The 22,923-nt window shown below is 36.9% G+C and overlaps 1 protein-coding gene across 1 annotated transcript in view; it reads left to right on the forward strand.

Moving 5' to 3' along the window:
- Positions 1-1,959: 1,959 nt before the first annotated feature.
- Positions 1,960-22,923, forward strand: part of LOC122973746 (collagen alpha-1(X) chain-like) — a 45,459-nt gene continuing 24,495 nt past the window's right edge. Inside the window, exon 1 of the mRNA XM_044341480.1 lies at positions 1,960-2,298. Coding sequence (XP_044197415.1) covers positions 1,989-2,298 — 310 coding nt within the window. The 5' untranslated portion in view covers positions 1,960-1,988. The remainder of the gene's footprint in view (positions 2,299-22,923) is intronic.

Raw genomic sequence — 22,923 nt, forward strand, 5'->3', positions numbered from 1 at the left:
GCACAGGCTTACCTCATGAAACTTTCCATCTGTTTTCAGTATTCTTATTGTATTGTGTAACATTTTCACAGCATATGAGTTATTACATAAAGATGTTTGGCTCATATTCAAATTATACTGATAATGCCTTTATACCTTTTGTAATGGCCTTTGATCAACCATTGTGTTTCTCTCTTCGTGTGTGGCCTATGAACCTATTAATAGGGGCAACATTATGTACGTGTATGAACTCTTTCCCAGCAAAGGACAACATGCTAACACTAATATTAATTACGTGTGGGCTACAGTTACAACCACTGATCCTTCTGAAGCTCTGAGAAATTTATTCATTTACAAATTAACACATCCGCAATTATGTAAAGTATGGACGACATGACAGCTCCCCAAAAGTGAAGTCAAAACATCTTGATTGCCCTGCGGTGGCTGGCTGCAGCATAGGTCATGAATCCCACCTCCTCCATGTTAGTGGATGGGACATGATCCACACTAAAATATCAAACTTCACATTGAATAACTTCCTCCCAAAGATACTTTCTGTCATTTTATGTAATTCTTATCATGCTGATGTTTGTGCAAGTGCTCATTTTTCTGATAAGTTTGTTTTTAATTAGTTATTTGACAATATAAGAAGGGGATGTGACGTCATGATTGACAGTTGTGACAGCTGCTCTCAAACCTCCATCAGCCCAACTCTACTGCGCAGACTCGGACTTCAAATGACGTCACACAAGCAAGATGGCAGCTCCTGGAAAGGAGATAATTTTGCTTCACTTTTACATAGCAGTAGGAAGTGGAGATACATCGTCCATATTTATATACAGTAAATGGCTGGCTGACTGAAATATTTATGCATATCTAGTGGTATAAAATATTAATTAATTTGACCTTGGTCAAGGTGTAAACACAACATTTCAGAAAACACATTAAAAAATGAGCAAACAACATTTTATATAATGGAACAGGTACAGACAATTCATGTTTTTGCTGTTAAATTGGACAGAACCCAAGTCAATTCAGAGTTCCTAGAAAATCATGTTTAGTCAGCGATACTATATAGTGGTAACACCTACACATGTGTTGACTGGCACTGCCTGGGCCACTCATGTACCTCTTTGTCTTGACCCTCTTGACAGAAAGTCAACATCAGCTGTTGTTTCCTTCTACTCGCTTTGTAACCTCTTGGTATTGTCAATGCACAAATTTTAAGTTGAGTTTGAAAAGAAGGAAGAAGAGATTTAAAAAATAACAGGATATTTCAACAAAAGGTATTCACATGATTTTACGCTTTCAACAGATCATGGTATCAAAATGTCCCTTTTAACCCTAAAAAACACGCTTTAAAGAAGTAGATCTGACAAGACAGAGATGAGACTGCTGAGCAGTTACAAAACTTTAGTGGCATCTAGCCGAACAGATTTCGCCGAAATGGAACATAATATTCATAAGTATGTTTTAATTAATGTATAATCACCTGAAAATTAGAATTGTTGTGTTTTTGTTAGTTTACAATGAGCCCTTTATATCTATATAGGGTCTTCTTCCACATAGTCTGCCATGTTGCTGACCTTCCAATCTAAAACAGCATTTCCATTTTGTAAAATGTTGTGTTTTCTGAAATATTATGTGTTTTGTTTTCAGTTTTGTAAATGTGCTTTCCAAAGATATTTTGTCTGGTCTGTAATGTTGAGTTTCCTGTAATGTTGTGTTTTACACCTCAGGTTCACTGTACTTAATAGATATATATTCTATTATGCAACAACCCAAAGAAATCTTATCGTTGTATCAATTTCACAATGTTTAAAGACCAACATGACCCCATTACTCTTCCACTGAAACAGTTAACAGATCATTTACAGTAAGATAATAAATTCACGTGTCAAATGGGATGTTAAAAATTAACGGGTCATTTTTAAATGACATAAAAGCAGTCAGAGGGATCATATCAATCAGAGTTTAGGAGACTGAGAGATCTTGAATGAACTTGGAAGATGAAGTTTACTGTGTTATTTTTTGTTTTGCTGTTCTGCAGCTTGACTTTGGCCCAGGAGGATGCTAATGCTACTGACATAGAAATAAATAGTCAAACACAGTCTGCCTGCTCACCTGACATGTGTGATCTTCTGATGAAGTTTGGTGCCATAGAGGAAAAACTGCGAGTTATTGAAACCAGACTAAAGGACAGTGAAACCAGACTACAGGACAGTGAAACCAGACTGAAGGACAGTGAAACCAGGCTGAAGGACAGTGAAACCAGGCTGAAGGACAGTGAAAACCAGATTATGGATCTGAGAAACAAAGGTAAAGTCAAACATTTCCTGTGGTTGATTTAAAGACTTTAATTAAGAATGAACTAATTATTTTTTTCATTATGATGCAATAAACAAGGATGGAGGATATTAGTGGGATGGAAATACTTGACAAGATAATGATATAGGATGTTTTACTTAATACAGAGAGAACCAAGGTAATATTCAGTGCAGGAGCAGGTGTCGATAAAAATATCGGACCATTCAACACAGACACAACTGTAATCTACAGAAGAGTGATAACAAACATCGGTGGAGCCTACACTCAATCCACAGGTAATATATGAAAAAGACATACACACATATATTCATTCAATGACTCAAGATGATAGTATGATGAGCATTTCAGCAGGATGCCTGCACCCATGAAAAGGATGAGCAGGTAGCAGGAGCAAGAAAATAATGGAAAGACAGATACATTTCATTTGACCCACTCAAACTTTGTTGTCAACTCTCAATGCCAGCAACAAAAACAGCTTTTGTTTCCACAGGTATCTTCACTGCACCGGTTGCAGGTGTTTATTACTTTACCATCTTCTATCATGGTCAAGGAGCGTATAAGTCATTACTGCACTTGTACAAGAACAGCGAGCTGATTGTCACAGCCCATGATTACGAGTCAAACTATGATGGAGCTGATAATGGAGGAAATGCAGCGTTCCTGCAGCTGCAGCAAGGTGACCAGGTGTATGTCCGCTTGGAAGCAAACTCACATGTTTGGGGAAGCAACTACCATACAACTTTCAGTGGTTTCCTGGCCAGTCAAATATGAGAATGGATAAATAATTTACCACTTTATTATGATAGAGAATTATAACTGGGCTCAGCTCTAGCTTACTATATTAGACACTAGGTGATACAGATGTGTGTGTATATACATTTATTAATCAGTAACCACATGGACCACTGTGTCAGAGACTGTAGGTTTGTTCACAGGAGAAACGAGTATTAAGCAATAAGCATTAAGTAGCAAGAGTAAAGAAGACCTATAGACCAACAAGTATATTAAAAATTTTTCATGAGATGAGCCGCTTTGTGTATTAGCAACACACCTTTTAATGTCAATGTATCTATGGAAATACCTTTTTACCTCTTATCAAAAATACCTATTAAAGGAAATAGCATCAATTCTCAAATATCAATATCAATCAGAAAAATTTAGAATCTGATTATGAAAAAGAGGGAAGTCACTCATAATGTAAATCCAGAGAAATAAATCAGTTCTCTTTTATGACAGTTTTGCGACATAAATAGATTTCAAAGCAGTTATATGTTGCACCCAGAGTGTATTTGTCGGAAGTTGAACAAATGTGTCACTAAATTCTGACATTTGAACACTGGATGGATGGACGTGTTCTACTGTACAGCCATAACAAATGAAAATGTAAAAGTTTAGATTTTTTTATTTTGGTAAGTTGTGCTTTTACAGCTGCTACAACATGCTAATAGACTTGAAGTTTGGGTTGTTCAAGCTGGAAGTTCAATGAAAAGACCACTGAAGCAAAAACAGTTGTAGGGGAGGGGGAAGGGGGCAGGTTGTGTTTAAGCAGTTCAACAAATCATCTTAAGAATTAAGTTTTCTTTTAATAGACTGAGCTTATATACATGAAAAATTATACAATGATAACATATATAGTTTTCTTTGTGATATTGTCTCGACTTTGCTGTTGTTCAAAAATATTTTTAACTATGAACTAATATAGAACATTGTATAATATTCTTGTTTAATGGATATTATATTATTATTATTCTCCAATACAATAAATTCTTGTCTTTATGTCAATTTCTCAATGTTTTTTCTCACGGTTTTCTTTTGGTCATGTTTGCTTGGATGGGATGACCATATAATAGATGTGAAACTGAATCTTTTATTTCTTTTCATTTATGTATTAAAACAAAACTGTTTGACAAAGATTTTTTTAATGCTAAAGATAGATAGATAGATAGATAGATAGATAGATAGATAGAGTTTTATTGTCCTGTAGGAAGTTTGTTTTCACAGTCAGTACGCACACAGAAACATACAGACAACTACACCGCAACGTACAGATGTACATACAGATACATTAACACATAACATTCATTCCCCACCTGTGTCCCACACACAACACAGATAAGTCTGGCTCTATACAAGGTCAGTGGGGCAGTTTGTTCAGTGCTGCTATGGCAGAAGGGACAAAACTTCTGCCAAAGTGAGTTCTTCTTCATCTCAGAGTCCCGGATATACGGCCTGACAGCAGTATTGTGGAAACTGGGTTAAAGGGGTGATCAGTGTCATTCACGATTGTGAATGGAAGACGTGTTATGACTCTGCCCTTCATGTCTGACAGGCTGAGTGTATGGGAGTGGATAATTTTGGAGGTAGCATGTGTAATCCTGGTAAGTTTGTTGTTGTTGGAGATGGTCAGTATGCTGAATGATAACTTATACTGTATGATTTTATGCTTTCAACATATCATGGTGACAAAATGTCCCTTTGAACCCTAAAAAAAACTTGCTTGAAAGGGGAGGGGTGTTCAGTTGGTTGCAATCTGCAACCTCACCACTAGATGGCACTAAATGCTACACACTGGTCCTTTAATGACCATGTTAAGGATTGGCAGAGTCAGGGCAAGTCACTGCATCCATGGTTGCTGTTTAGTATCACTGACCAAACCTTGAACTCTGAACTCACCGAAGATATAAAGATATATTCAAACACTTTTAATCAATAATACATTTCTGACCATTAAAATTTAAATTCAGATTACTAAAAAGAAGGCAGTCACTCACAATGTAAATATGAAATAATTAGAAATAAATCACTTGAAAGAGTGTAATGAGTCCTCTTTTATTTACTGCATTGTGTCATGAAGTTGACAGTTTTGTTACATAACTAAATTTTAAAACAGTTACATGTTGCATCCAGAATGTTGTTTATTTGTAGGAAGATGACCTAATGTGTCACCAAATTCTGACATTTGAACACTGGATGGATTTATTTCATGCACAGTCATGCTCTGTAATTGCTTAAGGCTGCATGACATGAATCATATCAGTAGTCTACAGAGTGTGTATGTACCTGCCTATAATCCATTGATATTGATATTCTACTGTACAGCCACAACAAATTAATACACTGAAAAGTTTACAATGTTGTTGATAAATTGTGCTTTTAAAGCCACTACAGTATGGTAGTTTTGGTTGTTCAAGCTGGAAGTTGTAAATACTACTCATCGATGAAAAAAACACTGAAGCAAAAAACATTTGTGGCCTCACAGCAACAAGGGTCACACCTTCACCGACTGTTGTTGCTGTGTGGTGTTTCGCCCTGTGTAGGTGTGGGTTTACTCCCATAATAAAAATATCAAAATGTATTTTTAATATCTGAAGCACTTCTTCCTGTGTTAGACTTATAACACAAGTTGTGATTATTTATGCTTTTTTTCATGTTGTGCAAAAAATACAGAACATTGCATAATATTCTTGTTTGATGGATATTATTATTATTCTGTCATTATATTATGTGTTATCGCTATTCGAGGACTGTTGACACAGCTCTGAATTGTCAGTACTGTGTACATACTGTGTGCAGTATGTGGTGCTGGAGATGACTTATTTGAAATTGTGTATACATTTGATGAACTATGTGTCATTTAGGCCTCACTTCCTGTTGCACGAAGGCAATACCACATAAGTGAAATATTAAAGCAGCAACACACTTACCAGAAGGCAACTGACATGGATATACATTTTCATGAATATTGGACATTATCTGTAGGAGATAACTATCACTTCCCGTGTCTTCTATGTGGCGCTAGAGAAAACCCACCAATTAAACGTTATGTTGCTGTATATTGTGTAGACCACACCTCGTAAATTTCATGTAAATGATGATGTTTGTCACATAAGGCTGACTTCAGGCCCGGACTGGCAATCAGGAGCACTGGGACTTTTCCCTGTGGCCTGGCCTGCTCACTGGCCTGGTAGGCCTGCTGCAGGCCGCAGATTTTTTTTTTTTCTTTTTTGATCCTGAACACAACACTGACCTGTGCATTGTGCCAGCCAGGTGGTAGAAATAGAGAGCGAATCGAGAGAGAGAGATTAGTTGGCAGTTACACGTTTCGTTTGGCAGCAAGTGCATTTAGAGTGGCTAAATGACTTAGCAGCAAGATGGACGGTGGAAAAAAGAGGAAGGGTGGAGCAGAGAGGGAAAGAGAGAAAAAAAGAAAGGTAAATAAACGTGCTAGCTAGCTCATGTTTGCTACCTAGCTAATATAGCTAATGTTACTGATGTGTCATCATCGTCCCCTGTCATTGTTAAAGCTGCCAAGAAACTGGACAATCAATAATAAAAGTGGTAGTTGCCTTTCTAATTTCCTCAAGAAGATTGATGGCATAATTGACATATCTAGTCTAGTTAATGTTGTCAATATTATTTGAAAATTCATTCGTTTTGGTGAAAATTTCATACTTTGAGCTCACAATTTAAAATTATTGAGACAACACAACGTCACACTATTCAGGCTACTGTAAGTTGTTGAAACTTAAAGATCTATGTTATTAAATGTTTGTGTTGGTTAAAGGGCTATTTTAACCTTTCATGGGTAACTGTTAGTGTATATCAGTAAACTGAGTAGGGTATTGTGCTCTGTTCTTTGAATAGGTGAAGAGAGTGGTTAACTGTATTATAAGGGTACATTAAAAATATGGCGTGCTCTTACTTTTTTCCTTTTTGAAGGCAGAGAGAGTAGCATTGGTGCCAAAGTAGTAGTAGTAGTAGTAGTGGTGTCTCCCTCCTTAATGATATGTACCTTTGGTTTTATTTGAGGTTTATAACAGAACATTGTACTAAGCAGTTGTTGGATCATTAGCTTGTTATTCACATGCACTAAAATTTATCAGAATGCAGGAAATCAAGTCTTTTTAACTAAAATTTTCTTTGTGGGGGACCCCCAGACCCTCTGCTTAAAAAGTGGCCTGACTGGGGCTACATTTTGCGCTATATTTCCTGGACTGAATGATTTTCCCAGTATGGCCCTGGCTGACTTCCTGACGTTAGTAGGTGGCGCTATGACAATGACTTAATATTGAAATGTAGATGTGTTCAGGCCTGGACTCTTATCAAGCGTGAGACATTTGGGGTGGATTTGAAAGTGTAATGTGGAGTTACAACAACTTCCTGTTTAATGCCTGAAACATGTTTTGGGCAAAATTGACTGGCACACCACACCAAGGGTGTTCCATGAAAACTAAAAAGCTTCACAATTTATCATTGCAAATGTCTTTAGACGTAACCTACCAAATCTGAAGACGTTTGGGCTAAATCTCTAGGACTTTGTTAAAGTACAACGCCTGTCAATGGCTTCACTTTGCCAAAAAAATGCAAAGTTTATTCAAAATGGCTGACTTCCTGTTGGGCTTAGGGTATGGCTCCAAGAGGCAATTTGTAAGTCTGGACATGATATGCCTACCAAAATTGGGTACATCTAGGGGAAACCTACATGTGAGGGTTCAACTTTGAAATTTCATAGTGGGCACTATCGAGCCAATTTGCCACACCCATGTCCAAGAACCATGAAACATATAAATGTCCACCACTTCTGACACATGTGCAAAGTATTGTGAGTTTTTAAGCACCTTTAGCTCCTCAAAAATAATTAAATAATGTAATTCATTTGGACAAAAAATAGTAATTCCTTGCTTTACAATGGGGCCTTCGCAGTACTCGGTGCTCAGGCCTTAATAAATAATGGTGTGATGGAAAAGCAAAGCTCTGAAAGACTGTCCATCAGTCAGGTGAATCATCCTGAACTTCTGTGAATCCAAAAAAGTTTAAAGAAAACTAACAAATATGTCATCATTGAATCAGGTATTAAAAAAGTCCTCAGTCATTATTCTTTGCAGACACTGAAGACAGTCATAGCTTTCTCACTGCAAGGTGAAGTCAGTGACTTTAAATATGTGGTTTCTCACTCTTTGACCTCACTGTTTTTCTCTAACCACAACCGGTGTGACATTCTACTTCAGCAGCTGCAGATGGAATGAAAGAGAAACTAAATGAGAGTTGAAAAGTGAGTGCAGGAATGAACTCTTGTCTCTCTCATGGTACTCCGATTGACTGAGTCTAGATTTTGAACTTTTCAAACATTACAGTTAACTGAAGAGAGCCTTTAACCCTGTCACTACAAAACATTTTTTCTTTTAGTTTTTCTCTGTTGAGCTGTCCCAGAGTTCTGGTAAAAAAGTAGTGTATTCATGTACCACTTATTCAGGTGGTATTTTACTGAACAGTATAATATTAAATTAGTCAATAACAGGTGTAAAAAATTGATCTGTACTAACTAATGCAGACTAATCTTGCCATAGTTAAAGTAAACTGGCAACTGTGTATTTTAATTTTTAATCAGTTGGTAAGTGCACAAAAATATTTTTATCAATAATCTCTTTGGTAATTGAAAAAATACCAGCATTACCTTTTTAAGAGGTTGTAAATTTCAACTGAATTCACACTGGAAACCTCACTTTGTGTTGTAAAGTGCAGCCTCACAGAGCTGCTTAACTGTAGACTCTAACCCAGCTTTCCTTGTTGAATTAATGATCTTTTTTTTATAATTTATTATTAGTTTTGATGTTAGTATTAACTTCATGTCCATTTTTTTTTATCTCATCTTATTCATTGCGTTTACATAAAAGGATTTTTTTTCTTTTTTTGTCAGAAGCTGAATTGTGTTCTTTGCTTTCCAGCACATGCACACACATCCTTGTATTACTCAAGCATGTTTCATTAAAATTACCTCCCCATGACTGTTTTAGGAGAAGTAAGATCAATGGATGAAACATCCTGGCAGTCTGAAAATTGAAAAGAACGATTTGTACCCATTAAGATTGTACAAATCAAAGATACAGTAAGTCTTCACTTAGTGGAAAATGACAGGGTGAAGAAATCTTCAAACAAATACAGTAATAATGTTTATAAATATTATTGCTTTGCTTCTTCTGTTTCTCTAGATTTCTTCTTTGTGTCTGAGTCTCTCAGAGCTTTGCAGAGGGTGTGGTTAAGTATGACTTCCTGTCTGACTAAACCACAGAGAAAACTAGAGGTTGTTTGAGAGGAACTAGTCATGCACGGGTTACAGGTAATTGTGTGACAAAACATGCATGCATTGTCACGTACTCAGTTTTCAGAGTGAGGCACCACAGCTTCTCTCCACCAACCACAACCACAACAAATAAACAGTTCTGACATATAATGGAAGGGTAACTTGTGTTATATACATTTTTTTCTATCATTTTAGGTCTGTTTTGTCTTGTGTTTTGAAGTTCTTTATTTTAGGAATTTCATATTGAAAAAGCTGCAAATGTGGAGGGTACCCACTTGATTTTGTCTACCTCAGACTGTTGAACTTGGCTTAAGTTGAATTTAACAATGCATTTTTTTCACAAGACAGGGACTGAGTATTTGACTCCCATCACTTACATTTAAGTCTGGCAGTATTTCAGGTCAAGTATGAACAGGAGGAGCAATTAAAGAGACCAATAACTATTTCAATGTACATATGGGCTTGTGAGTTTTCTGTTAAGAATTACTGTCACACCACCTGTTTGATGTGATGAAATAGCAACATTTGAACTACAATTTTGAGTTGCCCAAAAGTGAAATGTGACAATCACCAAAGTTGGACATATGAGATTTTCACTCACTAGGCAGCGCTATGACTATGACTGAGTATTGACATGTAGATGTGTTCAGGCCTGGACTCTTGCCAAGCATGAGAAATTTGGGGCAGAATGAACAATGTGAAGTGGAGTTACAACAACTTCCTGCTTCACAATTTATCATCGCAAAGGTCTTTAGATGTAACCTATGAAATTTGAAGATAGTTGGGCTAAATCTCTAGGAGTTTGTTAAAGTACAACGCCTGTCAATGGCTCACTTTGCAAAAAAAATGCAAAGTTGATTCAAAATGGCTGACTTCCTATTGGGTGAAAACATTTGAAAAAATATGTATTATGTCGACAATAATGAGAGCACTGAACCCTCCAAATTTCATGCACATGAAAGAAATTTGGCCCTGTGTTTGGGTGCACTATGGAGCCTGCTGGCAATGCCCGAAGCCAATCACTACAGAACTTTGTTCTTGAATTTTCGCCAGTTCTGATGTGTGTGCCAATTTTTGTGAGTTTTCAACCATCCTAAGGCCCTCAAAAATGCAATGTCATACTATAATAATAAACATGCTTGAAAAGGGGAGGGGTGTTCAGTCGGTTGCAATCTGCAACCTCACCACTAGATGGCACTAAATGCTACACACTGGTCCTTTAATGATCATGTTAAGGATTGGCAGAGTCAGGGCAAGTCATTGCATCCATGGTTGTTGTTTAGTATCACTGACCAAACCTTGAACTCTGTCAATATGAAATAATTAGAAATAAATCACTTGAAAAAGAGTGTAAAGAGTTATCTTTTATTTACTGCATTGTGTCATGAAGTTGACAGTTTTGTTACATAACTATATTTTAAAACAGTTATATGTTGCAGCCAGAATGTTGTTTGTTTGTAGGAAGATGAACTAATGTGTCACCAAATTCTGACATTTGAACACTGGATGGATTTATTTCATGCACAGTCATGCTCTGTAATTGCTTAAGGCTGCATGACATGAATCATATCAGTAGTCTACAGAGTGTGTATGTACCTGCCTATAATCCATTGATATTGATACTCTACTGTACAGCCACAACAAATGAATACACTGAAAAGTTTACAATGTTGTTGATAAATTGTGCTTTTAAAGCCACTACAGTATGGTAGTTTTGGTTGTTCAAGCTAGGAGTTGTAAATACTACTCATCGATGAAAAAAACACTGAAGCAAAAAACATTTGTGGCCTCACAGCAACAAGGGTCACACCTTCACCGACTGTTGTTGCTGTGTGGTGTTTCGCCCTGTGTAGGTGTGGGTTTACTCCCATAATAAAAATATCAAAATGTATTTTTAATATCTGAAGCACTTCTTCCTGTGTTAGACTTATAACACAAGTTGTGATTATTTATGCTTTTTTTCATGTTGTGCAAAAAATACAGAACATTGCATAATATTCTTGTTTGATGGATATTATTATTATTCTGTCATTATATTATGTGTTATCGCTATTCGAGGACTGTTGACACAGCTCTGAATTGTCAGTACTGTGTACATACTGTGTGCAGTATGTGGTGCTGGAGATGACTTATTCGAAATTGTGTATACATTTGATGAACTATGTGTCATTTAGGCCTCACTTCCTGTTGCAGGAAGGCAATACTACATAAGTGAAATATTAAAGCAGCAACACACTTACCAGAAGGCAACTGACATGGATATACATTTTCATGAATATTGGACATTATCTGTAGGAGATAACTATCACTTCCCATGTCTTCTATGTGGCGCTAGAGAAAACCCACTAATTAAACGTTATGTTGCTGTATATTGTGTATACCACACCTCGTAAATTTCATGTAAATCGGATGATGTTTGTCACATAGGGCTGACTTCAGGCCCGGACTGGCAATCAGGAGCACTGGGACTTTTCCCTGTGGCCTGGCCTGCTCACTGGCCCAGTAGGCCTTTTTTCTTTTTTGACCCTGAATGCAACACTGACCTGTGCATTGTGCCAGCCAGGTGGTAGAAATAGAGAGCGAGTCTAGAGAGAGAGAGTAGTTGGCAGTTACACGTTTCATTTGGCAGCAAGTGCATTTAGAGTGGCTAAATGACTTAGCAGCAAGATGGACGGTGGAAAAAAGAGGAAGGGTGGAGCAGAGAGGGAAAGAGAAAAAAAAAAGAAAGGTAAATAAATGTGCTAGCTAGCTCACATTTGCTACCTAGCTAATATAGCTAATGTTACTGATGTGTCATCATCGTCCCCTGTCATTGTTAAAGCTGCCAAGAAACTGGACAATCAATAATAAAAGTGGTAGTTGCCTTTCTAATTTCTTCAAAAAGATTGATGACATAATTGGCATATCTAGTCTAGGTAATGTGGTCAATATTATTTGAAAATTCATTCGTTTTGGTGAAAATTTCATACTTTGAGCTCACAATTTAAAATTATTGAGACAACACAACGTCACACTATTCAGGCTACTGTAAGTTGTTGAAACTTAAAGATCTATGTTATTAAATGTTTGTGTTGGTTAAAGGGCTATTTTAACCTTTCATGGGTAACTGTTAGTGTATATCAGTAAACTGAGTAGGGTATTGTGCTCTGTTCTTTGAATAGGTGAAGAGAGTGGTTAACTGTATTATAAGGGTACATTAAAAATATGGCGTGCTCTTACTTTTTTCCTTTTTGAAGGCAGAGAGAGTAGCATTGGTGCCAAAGTAGTAGTAGTAGTAGTGGTGTCTCCCTCCTTAATGATATGTACCTTTGGTTTTATTTGAGGTTTATAACAGAACATTGTACTAAGCAGTTGTTGGATCATTAGCTTGTTATTCACATGCACTAAAATTTATCAGAATGCAGGAAATCAAGTCTTTTTAACTAAAATTTTCTTTGTGGGGGACCCCCAGACCCTCTGCTTAAAAAGTGGCCTGACTGGGGCTACATTTTGCGCTATATTTCCTGGACTGAATGATTTTCCCAGTATGGCCCTGGCTGACTTCCTGACGTTAGTAGGTGGCGCTATGACAATGACTTAATATTGAAATGTAGATGTGTTCAGGCCTGGACTCTTATCAAGCGTGAGACATTTGGGGTGGATTTGAAAGTGTAATGTGGAGTTACAACAACTTCCTGTTTAATGCCTGAAACATGTTTTGGGCAAAATTGACTGGCACACCACACCAAGGGTGTTCCATGAAAACTAAAAAGCTTCACAATTTATCATTGCAAATGTCTTTAGACGTAACCTACCAAATCTGAAGACGTTTGGGCTAAATCTCTAGGACTTTGTTAAAGTACAACGCCTGTCAATGGCTTCACTTTGCCAAAAAAATGCAAAGTTTATTCAAAATGGCTGACTTCCTGTTGGGCTTAGGGTATGGCTCCAAGAGGCAATTTGTAAGTCTGGACATGATATGCCTACCAAAATTGGGTACATCTAGGGGAAACCTACATGTGAGGGTTCAACTTTGAAATTTCATAGTGGGCACTATCGAGCCAATTTGCCACACCCATGTCCAAGAACCATGAAACATATAAATGTCCACCACTTCTGACACATGTGCAAAGTATTGTGAGTTTTTAAGCACCTTTAGCTCCTCAAAAATAATTAAATAATGTAATTCATTTGGACAAAAAATAGTAATTCCTTGCTTTACAATGGGGCCTTCGCAGTACTCGGTGCTCAGGCCTTAATAAATAATGGTGTGATGGAAAAGCAAAGCTCTGAAAGACTGTCCATCAGTCAGGTGAATCATCCTGAACTTCTGTGAATCCAAAAAAGTTTAAAGAAAACTAACAAATATGTCATCATTGAATCAGGTATTAAAAAAGTCCTCAGTCATTATTCTTTGCAGACACTGAAGACAGTCATAGCTTTCTCACTGCAAGGTGAAGTCAGTGACTTTAAATATGTGGTTTCTCACTCTTTGACCTCACTGTTTTTCTCTAACCACAACCGGTGTGACATTCTACTTCAGCAGCTGCAGATGGAATGAAAGAGAAACTAAATGAGAGTTGAAAAGTGAGTGCAGGAATGAACTCTTGTCTCTCTCATGGTACTCCGATTGACTGAGTCTAGATTTTGAACTTTTCAAACATTACAGTTAACTGAAGAGAGCCTTTAACCCTGTCACTACAAAACATTTTTTCTTTTAGTTTTTCTCTGTTGAGCTGTCCCAGAGTTCTGGTAAAAAAGTAGTGTATTCATGTACCACTTATTCAGGTGGTATTTTACTGAACAGTATAATATTAAATTAGTCAATAACAGGTGTAAAAAATTGATCTGTACTAACTAATGCAGACTAATCTTGCCATAGTTAAAGTAAACTGGCAACTGTGTATTTTAATTTTTAATCAGTTGGTAAGTGCACAAAAATATTTTTATCAATAATCTCTTTGGTAATTGAAAAAATACCAGCATTACCTTTTTAAGAGGTTGTAAATTTCAACTGAATTCACACTGGAAACCTCACTTTGTGTTGTAAAGTGCAGCCTCACAGAGCTGCTTAACTGTAGACTCTAACCCAGCTTTCCTTGTTGAATTAATGATCTTTTTTTTATAATTTATTATTAGTTTTGATGTTAGTATTAACTTCATGTCCATTTTTTTTTATCTCATCTTATTCATTGCGTTTACATAAAAGGATTTTTTTTCTTTTTTTGTCAGAAGCTGAATTGTGTTCTTTGCTTTCCAGCACATGCACACACATCCTTGTATTACTCAAGCATGTTTCATTAAAATTACCTCCCCATGACTGTTTTAGGAGAAGTAAGATCAATGGATGAAACATCCTGGCAGTCTGAAAATTGAAAAGAACGATTTGTACCCATTAAGATTGTACAAATCAAAGATACAGTAAGTCTTCACTTAGTGGAAAATGACAGGGTGAAGAAATCTTCAAACAAATACAGTAATAATGTTTATAAATATTATTGCTTTGCTTCTTCTGTTTCTCTAGATTTCTTCTTTGTGTCTGAGTCTCTCAGAGCTTTGCAGAGGGTGTGGTTAAGTATGACTTCCTGTCTGACTAAACCACAGAGAAAACTAGAGGTTGTTTGAGAGGAACTAGTCATGCACGGGTTACAGGTAATTGTGTGACAAAACATGCATGCATTGTCACGTACTCAGTTTTCAGAGTGAGGCACCACAGCTTCTCTCCACCAACCACAACCACAACAAATAAACAGTTCTGACATATAATGGAAGGGTAACTTGTGTTATATACATTTTTTTCTATCATTTTAGGTCTGTTTTGTCTTGTGTTTTGAAGTTCTTTATTTTAGGAATTTCATATTGAAAAAGCTGCAAATGTGGAGGGTACCCACTTGATTTTGTCTACCTCAGACTGTTGAACTTGGCTTAAGTTGAATTTAACAATGCATTTTTTTCACAAGACAGGGACTGAGTATTTGACTCCCATCACTTACATTTAAGTCTGGCAGTATTTCAGGTCAAGTATGAACAGGAGGAGCAATTAAAGAGACCAATAACTATTTCAATGTACATATGGGCTTGTGAGTTTTCTGTTAAGAATTACTGTCACACCACCTGTTTGATGTGATGAAATAGCAACATTTGAACTACAATTTTGAGTTGCCCAAAAGTGAAATGTGACAATCACCAAAGTTGGACATATGAGATTTTCACTCACTAGGCAGCGCTATGACTATGACTGAGTATTGACATGTAGATGTGTTCAGGCCTGGACTCTTGCCAAGCATGAGAAATTTGGGGCAGAATGAACAATGTGAAGTGGAGTTACAACAACTTCCTGCTTCACAATTTATCATCGCAAAGGTCTTTAGATGTAACCTATGAAATTTGAAGATAGTTGGGCTAAATCTCTAGGAGTTTGTTAAAGTACAACGCCTGTCAATGGCTCACTTTGCAAAAAAAATGCAAAGTTGATTCAAAATGGCTGACTTCCTATTGGGTGAAAACATTTGAAAAAATATGTATTATGTCGACAATAATGAGAGCACTGAACCCTCCAAATTTCATGCACATGAAAGAAATTTGGCCCTGTGTTTGGGTGCACTATGGAGCCTGCTGGCAATGCCCGAAGCCAATCACTACAGAACTTTGTTCTTGAATTTTCGCCAGTTCTGATGTGTGTGCCAATTTTTGTGAGTTTTCAACCATCCTAAGGCCCTCAAAAATGCAATGTCATACTATAATAATAAACATGCTTGAAAAGGGGAGGGGTGTTCAGTCGGTTGCAATCTGCAACCTCACCACTAGATGGCACTAAATGCTACACACTGGTCCTTTAATGATCATGTTAAGGATTGGCAGAGTCAGGGCAAGTCATTGCATCCATGGTTGTTGTTTAGTATCACTGACCAAACCTTGAACTCTGTCAATATGAAATAATTAGAAATAAATCACTTGAAAAAGAGTGTAAAGAGTTATCTTTTATTTACTGCATTGTGTCATGAAGTTGACAGTTTTGTTACATAACTATATTTTAAAACAGTTATATGTTGCAGCCAGAATGTTGTTTGTTTGTAGGAAGATGAACTAATGTGTCACCAAATTCTGACATTTGAACACTGGATGGATTTATTTCATGCACAGTCATGCTCTGTAATTGCTTAAGGCTGCATGACATGAATCATATCAGTAGTCTACAGAGTGTGTATGTACCTGCCTATAATCCATTGATATTGATACTCTACTGTACAGCCACAACAAATGAATACACTGAAAAGTTTACAATGTTGTTGATAAATTGTGCTTTTAAAGCCACTACAGTATGGCAGTTTTGGTTGTTCAAGCTAGGAGTTGTAAATACTACTCATCGATGAAAAAAACACTGAAGCAAAAAACATTTGTGGCCTCACAGCAACAAGGGTCACACCTTCACCGACTGTTGTTGCTGTGTGGTGTTTCGCCCTGTGTAGGTGTGGGTTTACTCCCATAATAAAAATATCAAAATGTATTTTTAATATCTGAAGCACTTCTTCCTGTGTTAGACTTATAACACAAGTTGTGATTATTTATGCTTTTTTTCATGTTGTGCAAAAAATACAGAACATTGCATAATATTCTTGTTTGATGGATATTATTATTATTCTGTCATTATATTATGTGTTATCGCTATTCGAGGACTGTTGACACAGCTCTGAATTGTCAGTACTGTGTACATACTGTGTGCAGTATGTGGTGCTGGAGATGACTTATTCGAAATTGTGTATACATTTGATGAACTATGTGTCATTTAGGCCTCACTTCCTGTTGCAGGAAGGCAATACTACATAAGTGAAATATTAAAGCAGCAACACACTTACCAGAAGGCAACTGACATGGATATACATTTTCATGAATATTGGACATTATCTGTAGGAGATAACTATCACTTCCCATGTCTTCTATGTGGCGCTAGAGAAAACCCACTAATTAAACGTTATGTTGCTGTATATTGTGTATACCACACCTCGTAAATTTCATGTAAATCGGATGATGTTTGTCACATAGGGCTGACTTCAGGCCCGGACTGGCAATCAGGAGCACTGGGACTTTTCCCTGTGGCCTGGCCTGCTCACTGGCCCAGTAGGCCTTTTTTCTTTTTTGACCCTGAATGCAACACTGACCTGTGCATTGTGCCAGCCAGGTGGTAGAAATAGAGAGCGAGTCTAGAGAGAGAGAGTAGTTGGCAGTTACACGTTTCATTTGGCAGCAAGTGCATTTAGAGTGGCTAAATGACTTAGCAGCAAGATGGACGGTGGAAAAAAGAGGAAGGGTGGAGCAGAGAGGGAAAGAGAAAAAAAAAAGAAAGGTAAATAAATGTGCTAGCTAGCTCACATTTGCTACCTAGCTAATATAGCTAATGTTACTGATGTGTCATCATCGTCCCCTGTCATTGTTAAAGCTGCCAAGAAACTGGACAATCAATAATAAAAGTGGTAGTTGCCTTTCTAATTTCTTCAAAAAGATTGATGACATAATTGGCATATCTAGTCTAGGTAATGTGGTCAATATTATTTGAAAATTCATTCGTTTTGGTGAAAATTTCATACTTTGAGCTCACAATTTAAAATTATTGAGACAACACAACGTCACACTATTCAGGCTACTGTAAGTTGTTGAAACTTAAAGATCTATGTTATTAAATGTTTGTGTTGGTTAAAGGGCTATTTTAACCTTTCATGGGTAACTGTTAGTGTATATCAGTAAACTGAGTAGGGTATTGTGCTCTGTTCTTTGAATAGGTGAAGAGAGTGGTTAACTGTATTATAAGGGTACATTAAAAATATGGCGTGCTCTTACTTTTTTCCTTTTTGAAGGCAGAGAGAGTAGCATTGGTGCCAAAGTAGTAGTAGTAGTAGTGGTGTCTCCCTCCTTAATGATATGTACCTTTGGTTTTATTTGAGGTTTATAACAGAACATTGTACTAAGCAGTTGTTGGATCATTAGCTTGTTATTCACATGCACTAAAATTTATCAGAATGCAGGAAATCAAGTCTTTTTAACTAAAATTTTCTTTGTGGGGGACCCCCAGACCCTCTGCTTAAAAAGTGGCCTGACTGGGGCTACATTTTGCGCTATATTTCCTGGACTGAATGATTTTCCCAGTATGGCCCTGGCTGACTTCCTGACGTTAGTAGGTGGCGCTATGACAATGACTTAATATTGAAATGTAGATGTGTTCAGGCCTGGACTCTTATCAAGCGTGAGACATTTGGGGTGGATTTGAAAGTGTAATGTGGAGTTACAACAACTTCCTGTTTAATGCCTGAAACATGTTTTGGGCAAAATTGACTGGCACACCACACCAAGGGTGTTCCATGAAAACTAAAAAGCTTCACAATTTATCATTGCAAATGTCTTTAGACGTAACCTACCAAATCTGAAGACGTTTGGGCTAAATCTCTAGGACTTTGTTAAAGTACAACGCCTGTCAATGGCTTCACTTTGCCAAAAAAATGCAAAGTTTATTCAAAATGGCTGACTTCCTGTTGGGCTTAGGGTATGGCTCCAAGAGGCAATTTGTAAGTCTGGACATGATATGCCTACCAAAATTGGGTACATCTAGGGGAAACCTACATGTGAGGGTTCAACTTTGAAATTTCATAGTGGGCACTATCGAGCCAATTTGCCACACCCATGTCCAAGAACCATGAAACATATAAATGTCCACCACTTCTGACACATGTGCAAAGTATTGTGAGTTTTTAAGCACCTTTAGCTCCTCAAAAATAATTAAATAATGTAATTCATTTGGACAAAAAATAGTAATTCCTTGCTTTACAATGGGGCCTTCGCAGTACTCGGTGCTCAGGCCTTAATAAATAATGGTGTGATGGAAAAGCAAAGCTCTGAAAGACTGTCCATCAGTCAGGTGAATCATCCTGAACTTCTGTGAATCCAAAAAAGTTTAAAGAAAACTAACAAATATGTCATCATTGAATCAGGTATTAAAAAAGTCCTCAGTCATTATTCTTTGCAGACACTGAAGACAGTCATAGCTTTCTCACTGCAAGGTGAAGTCAGTGACTTTAAATATGTGGTTTCTCACTCTTTGACCTCACTGTTTTTCTCTAACCACAACCGGTGTGACATTCTACTTCAGCAGCTGCAGATGGAATGAAAGAGAAACTAAATGAGAGTTGAAAAGTGAGTGCAGGAATGAACTCTTGTCTCTCTCATGGTACTCCGATTGACTGAGTCTAGATTTTGAACTTTTCAAACATTACAGTTAACTGAAGAGAGCCTTTAACCCTGTCACTACAAAACATTTTTTCTTTTAGTTTTTCTCTGTTGAGCTGTCCCAGAGTTCTGGTAAAAAAGTAGTGTATTCATGTACCACTTATTCAGGTGGTATTTTACTGAACAGTATAATATTAAATTAGTCAATAACAGGTGTAAAAAATTGATCTGTACTAACTAATGCAGACTAATCTTGCCATAGTTAAAGTAAACTGGCAACTGTGTATTTTAATTTTTAATCAGTTGGTAAGTGCACAAAAATATTTTTATCAATAATCTCTTTGGTAATTGAAAAAATACCAGCATTACCTTTTTAAGAGGTTGTAAATTTCAACTGAATTCACACTGGAAACCTCACTTTGTGTTGTAAAGTGCAGCCTCACAGAGCTGCTTAACTGTAGACTCTAACCCAGCTTTCCTTGTTGAATTAATGATCTTTTTTTTATAATTTATTATTAGTTTTGATGTTAGTATTAACTTCATGTCCATTTTTTTTTATCTCATCTTATTCATTGCGTTTACATAAAAGGATTTTTTTTCTTTTTTTGTCAGAAGCTGAATTGTGTTCTTTGCTTTCCAGCACATGCACACACATCCTTGTATTACTCAAGCATGTTTCATTAAAATTACCTCCCCATGACTGTTTTAGGAGAAGTAAGATCAATGGATGAAACATCCTGGCAGTCTGAAAATTGAAAAGAACGATTTGTACCCATTAAGATTGTACAAATCAAAGATACAGTAAGTCTTCACTTAGTGGAAAATGACAGGGTGAAGAAATCTTCAAACAAATACAGTAATAATGTTTATAAATATTATTGCTTTGCTTCTTCTGTTTCTCTAGATTTCTTCTTTGTGTCTGAGTCTCTCAGAGCTTTGCAGAGGGTGTGGTTAAGTATGACTTCCTGTCTGACTAAACCACAGAGAAAACTAGAGGTTGTTTGAGAGGAACTAGTCATGCACGGGTTACAGGTAATTGTGTGACAAAACATGCATGCATTGTCACGTACTCAGTTTTCAGAGTGAGGCACCACAGCTTCTCTCCACCAACCACAACCACAACAAATAAACAGTTCTGACATATAATGGAAGGGTAACTTGTGTTATATACATTTTTTTCTATCATTTTAGGTCTGTTTTGTCTTGTGTTTTGAAGTTCTTTATTTTAGGAATTTCATATTGAAAAAGCTGCAAATGTGGAGGGTACCCACTTGATTTTGTCTACCTCAGACTGTTGAACTTGGCTTAAGTTGAATTTAACAATGCATTTTTTTCACAAGACAGGGACTGAGTATTTGACTCCCATCACTTACATTTAAGTCTGGCAGTATTTCAGGTCAAGTATGAACAGGAGGAGCAATTAAAGAGACCAATAACTATTTCAATGTACATATGGGCTTGTGAGTTTTCTGTTAAGAATTACTGTCACACCACCTGTTTGATGTGATGAAATAGCAACATTTGAACTACAATTTTGAGTTGCCCAAAAGTGAAATGTGACAATCACCAAAGTTGGACATATGAGATTTTCACTCACTAGGCAGCGCTATGACTATGACTGAGTATTGACATGTAGATGTGTTCAGGCCTGGACTCTTGCCAAGCATGAGAAATTTGGGGCAGAATGAACAATGTGAAGTGGAGTTACAACAACTTCCTGCTTCACAATTTATCATCGCAAAGGTCTTTAGATGTAACCTATGAAATTTGAAGATAGTTGGGCTAAATCTCTAGGAGTTTGTTAAAGTACAACGCCTGTCAATGGCTCACTTTGCAAAAAAAATGCAAAGTTGATTCAAAATGGCTGACTTCCTATTGGGTGAAAACATTTGAAAAAATGTTATTTTAATGTATTATGTCGACAATGATGAGAGCACTGAACCCTCCAAATTTCATGCACATGAAAGAAACTTGGCCCTGTGTTTGGGTGCACTATGGAGCCTGCTGGCAATGCCCGAGCCCAATCACCAGTTCTGATGTGTGTGCCAATTTTTGTGAGTTTTCAAGCATCCTAAGGCCCTCAAAAAAGCAATGCCATACTATAATAATAATAATAATAACAATAATAATAATAATAATCCCTTCAAAAACAATAGGTCCCTGGAACTAGTGCTCAGGCCCTAAATATAATAACCCATTCAGATCCCCTGACCATTCCAAACTTTCATAGGATGTCTAGGTCAATGATTACTGTCACCTGACTCTTCCCAAATGCACAAACTTATTTAACTGGATATCTATAAGCCAATCACAGTGTTCCACATCTGACTGCAGTACAGCCACACCCCTTTTTCACCAAGCATGGCCGACCGTGAGGCAAGGAGGAAGCATAAGGCACATTTTAATCTATTAATCATATTGTTAAAGTACATAATTTTTTATATACCTTTTGGTACTTTCTTATGTACCAAAAAAGCCAGCTTAACAGCCAATCACATGACTGCAAACGTATCTTTAATTAAACACAGTATGTCTATGATAATTACCAGTAAATGAGTTTACAGCAGGGTAATGCACATGTGTTTGTTGACACAAACCAACTGCTATTTCTGTAAATGAGGAAGTGAATTGTATGTGTGACCCTGTCAGGGTGGATCACTGTGGTTGAGACCTGATACAAGAAAATGCAAAGACTGAAGCATTAACCATGTACACAGGGAAATACTGTACTGCACGTAATCTGCAACCCATCCAGTCATTAAAACAAATACAGAAAGGACAATATGTGAGTATAACAGCAGCTACAGTACAGTGACAACAACAAATGTAAAGCCAAACATTGTTTTATTTTTTACCAAAACCATAAAAAAGAGAAAAGAAAAAATGTTTTAAAAACCTCTCAAACATCAGCTCTACTCATTTCACCTTGCTTGATACAACACACTGTATTATCTATAACATGTGATTTACAAAATATATGTAGCTCAAGATTCTTTCACATTTTCATGAACACAAATTATTCATTTAGCAAAGCTTGACAGAAAGTTTAGGTGCAGGCTGTATTGCCTGGCTTTTGGTTTTTGTATTTCTCATAATGGATAGGGTGGCAATGATTTCCAGTCATATTACATGCCACAATCACATGATGTTTACTTTCATTTACATCTTTAATTCTGCAATGCTTCTTGATGGATTTGAAATGATAAACCAACATGGTTGACTTGCTGATGCACAAGTTACCTGTCGGGTCATCAACCTCTCGCAGGCTCCGGCCAGCGTCACTACAGATCTTCAGGACATTTTCCTCATCAGCCTTGTTGATGAAGGACTGCAATGAAACT

The sequence above is a fragment of the Thunnus albacares genome, chromosome 22, assembly GCF_914725855.1.
Source record: "Thunnus albacares chromosome 22, fThuAlb1.1, whole genome shotgun sequence".
NCBI lineage: Eukaryota > Metazoa > Chordata > Actinopteri > Scombriformes > Scombridae > Thunnus > Thunnus albacares.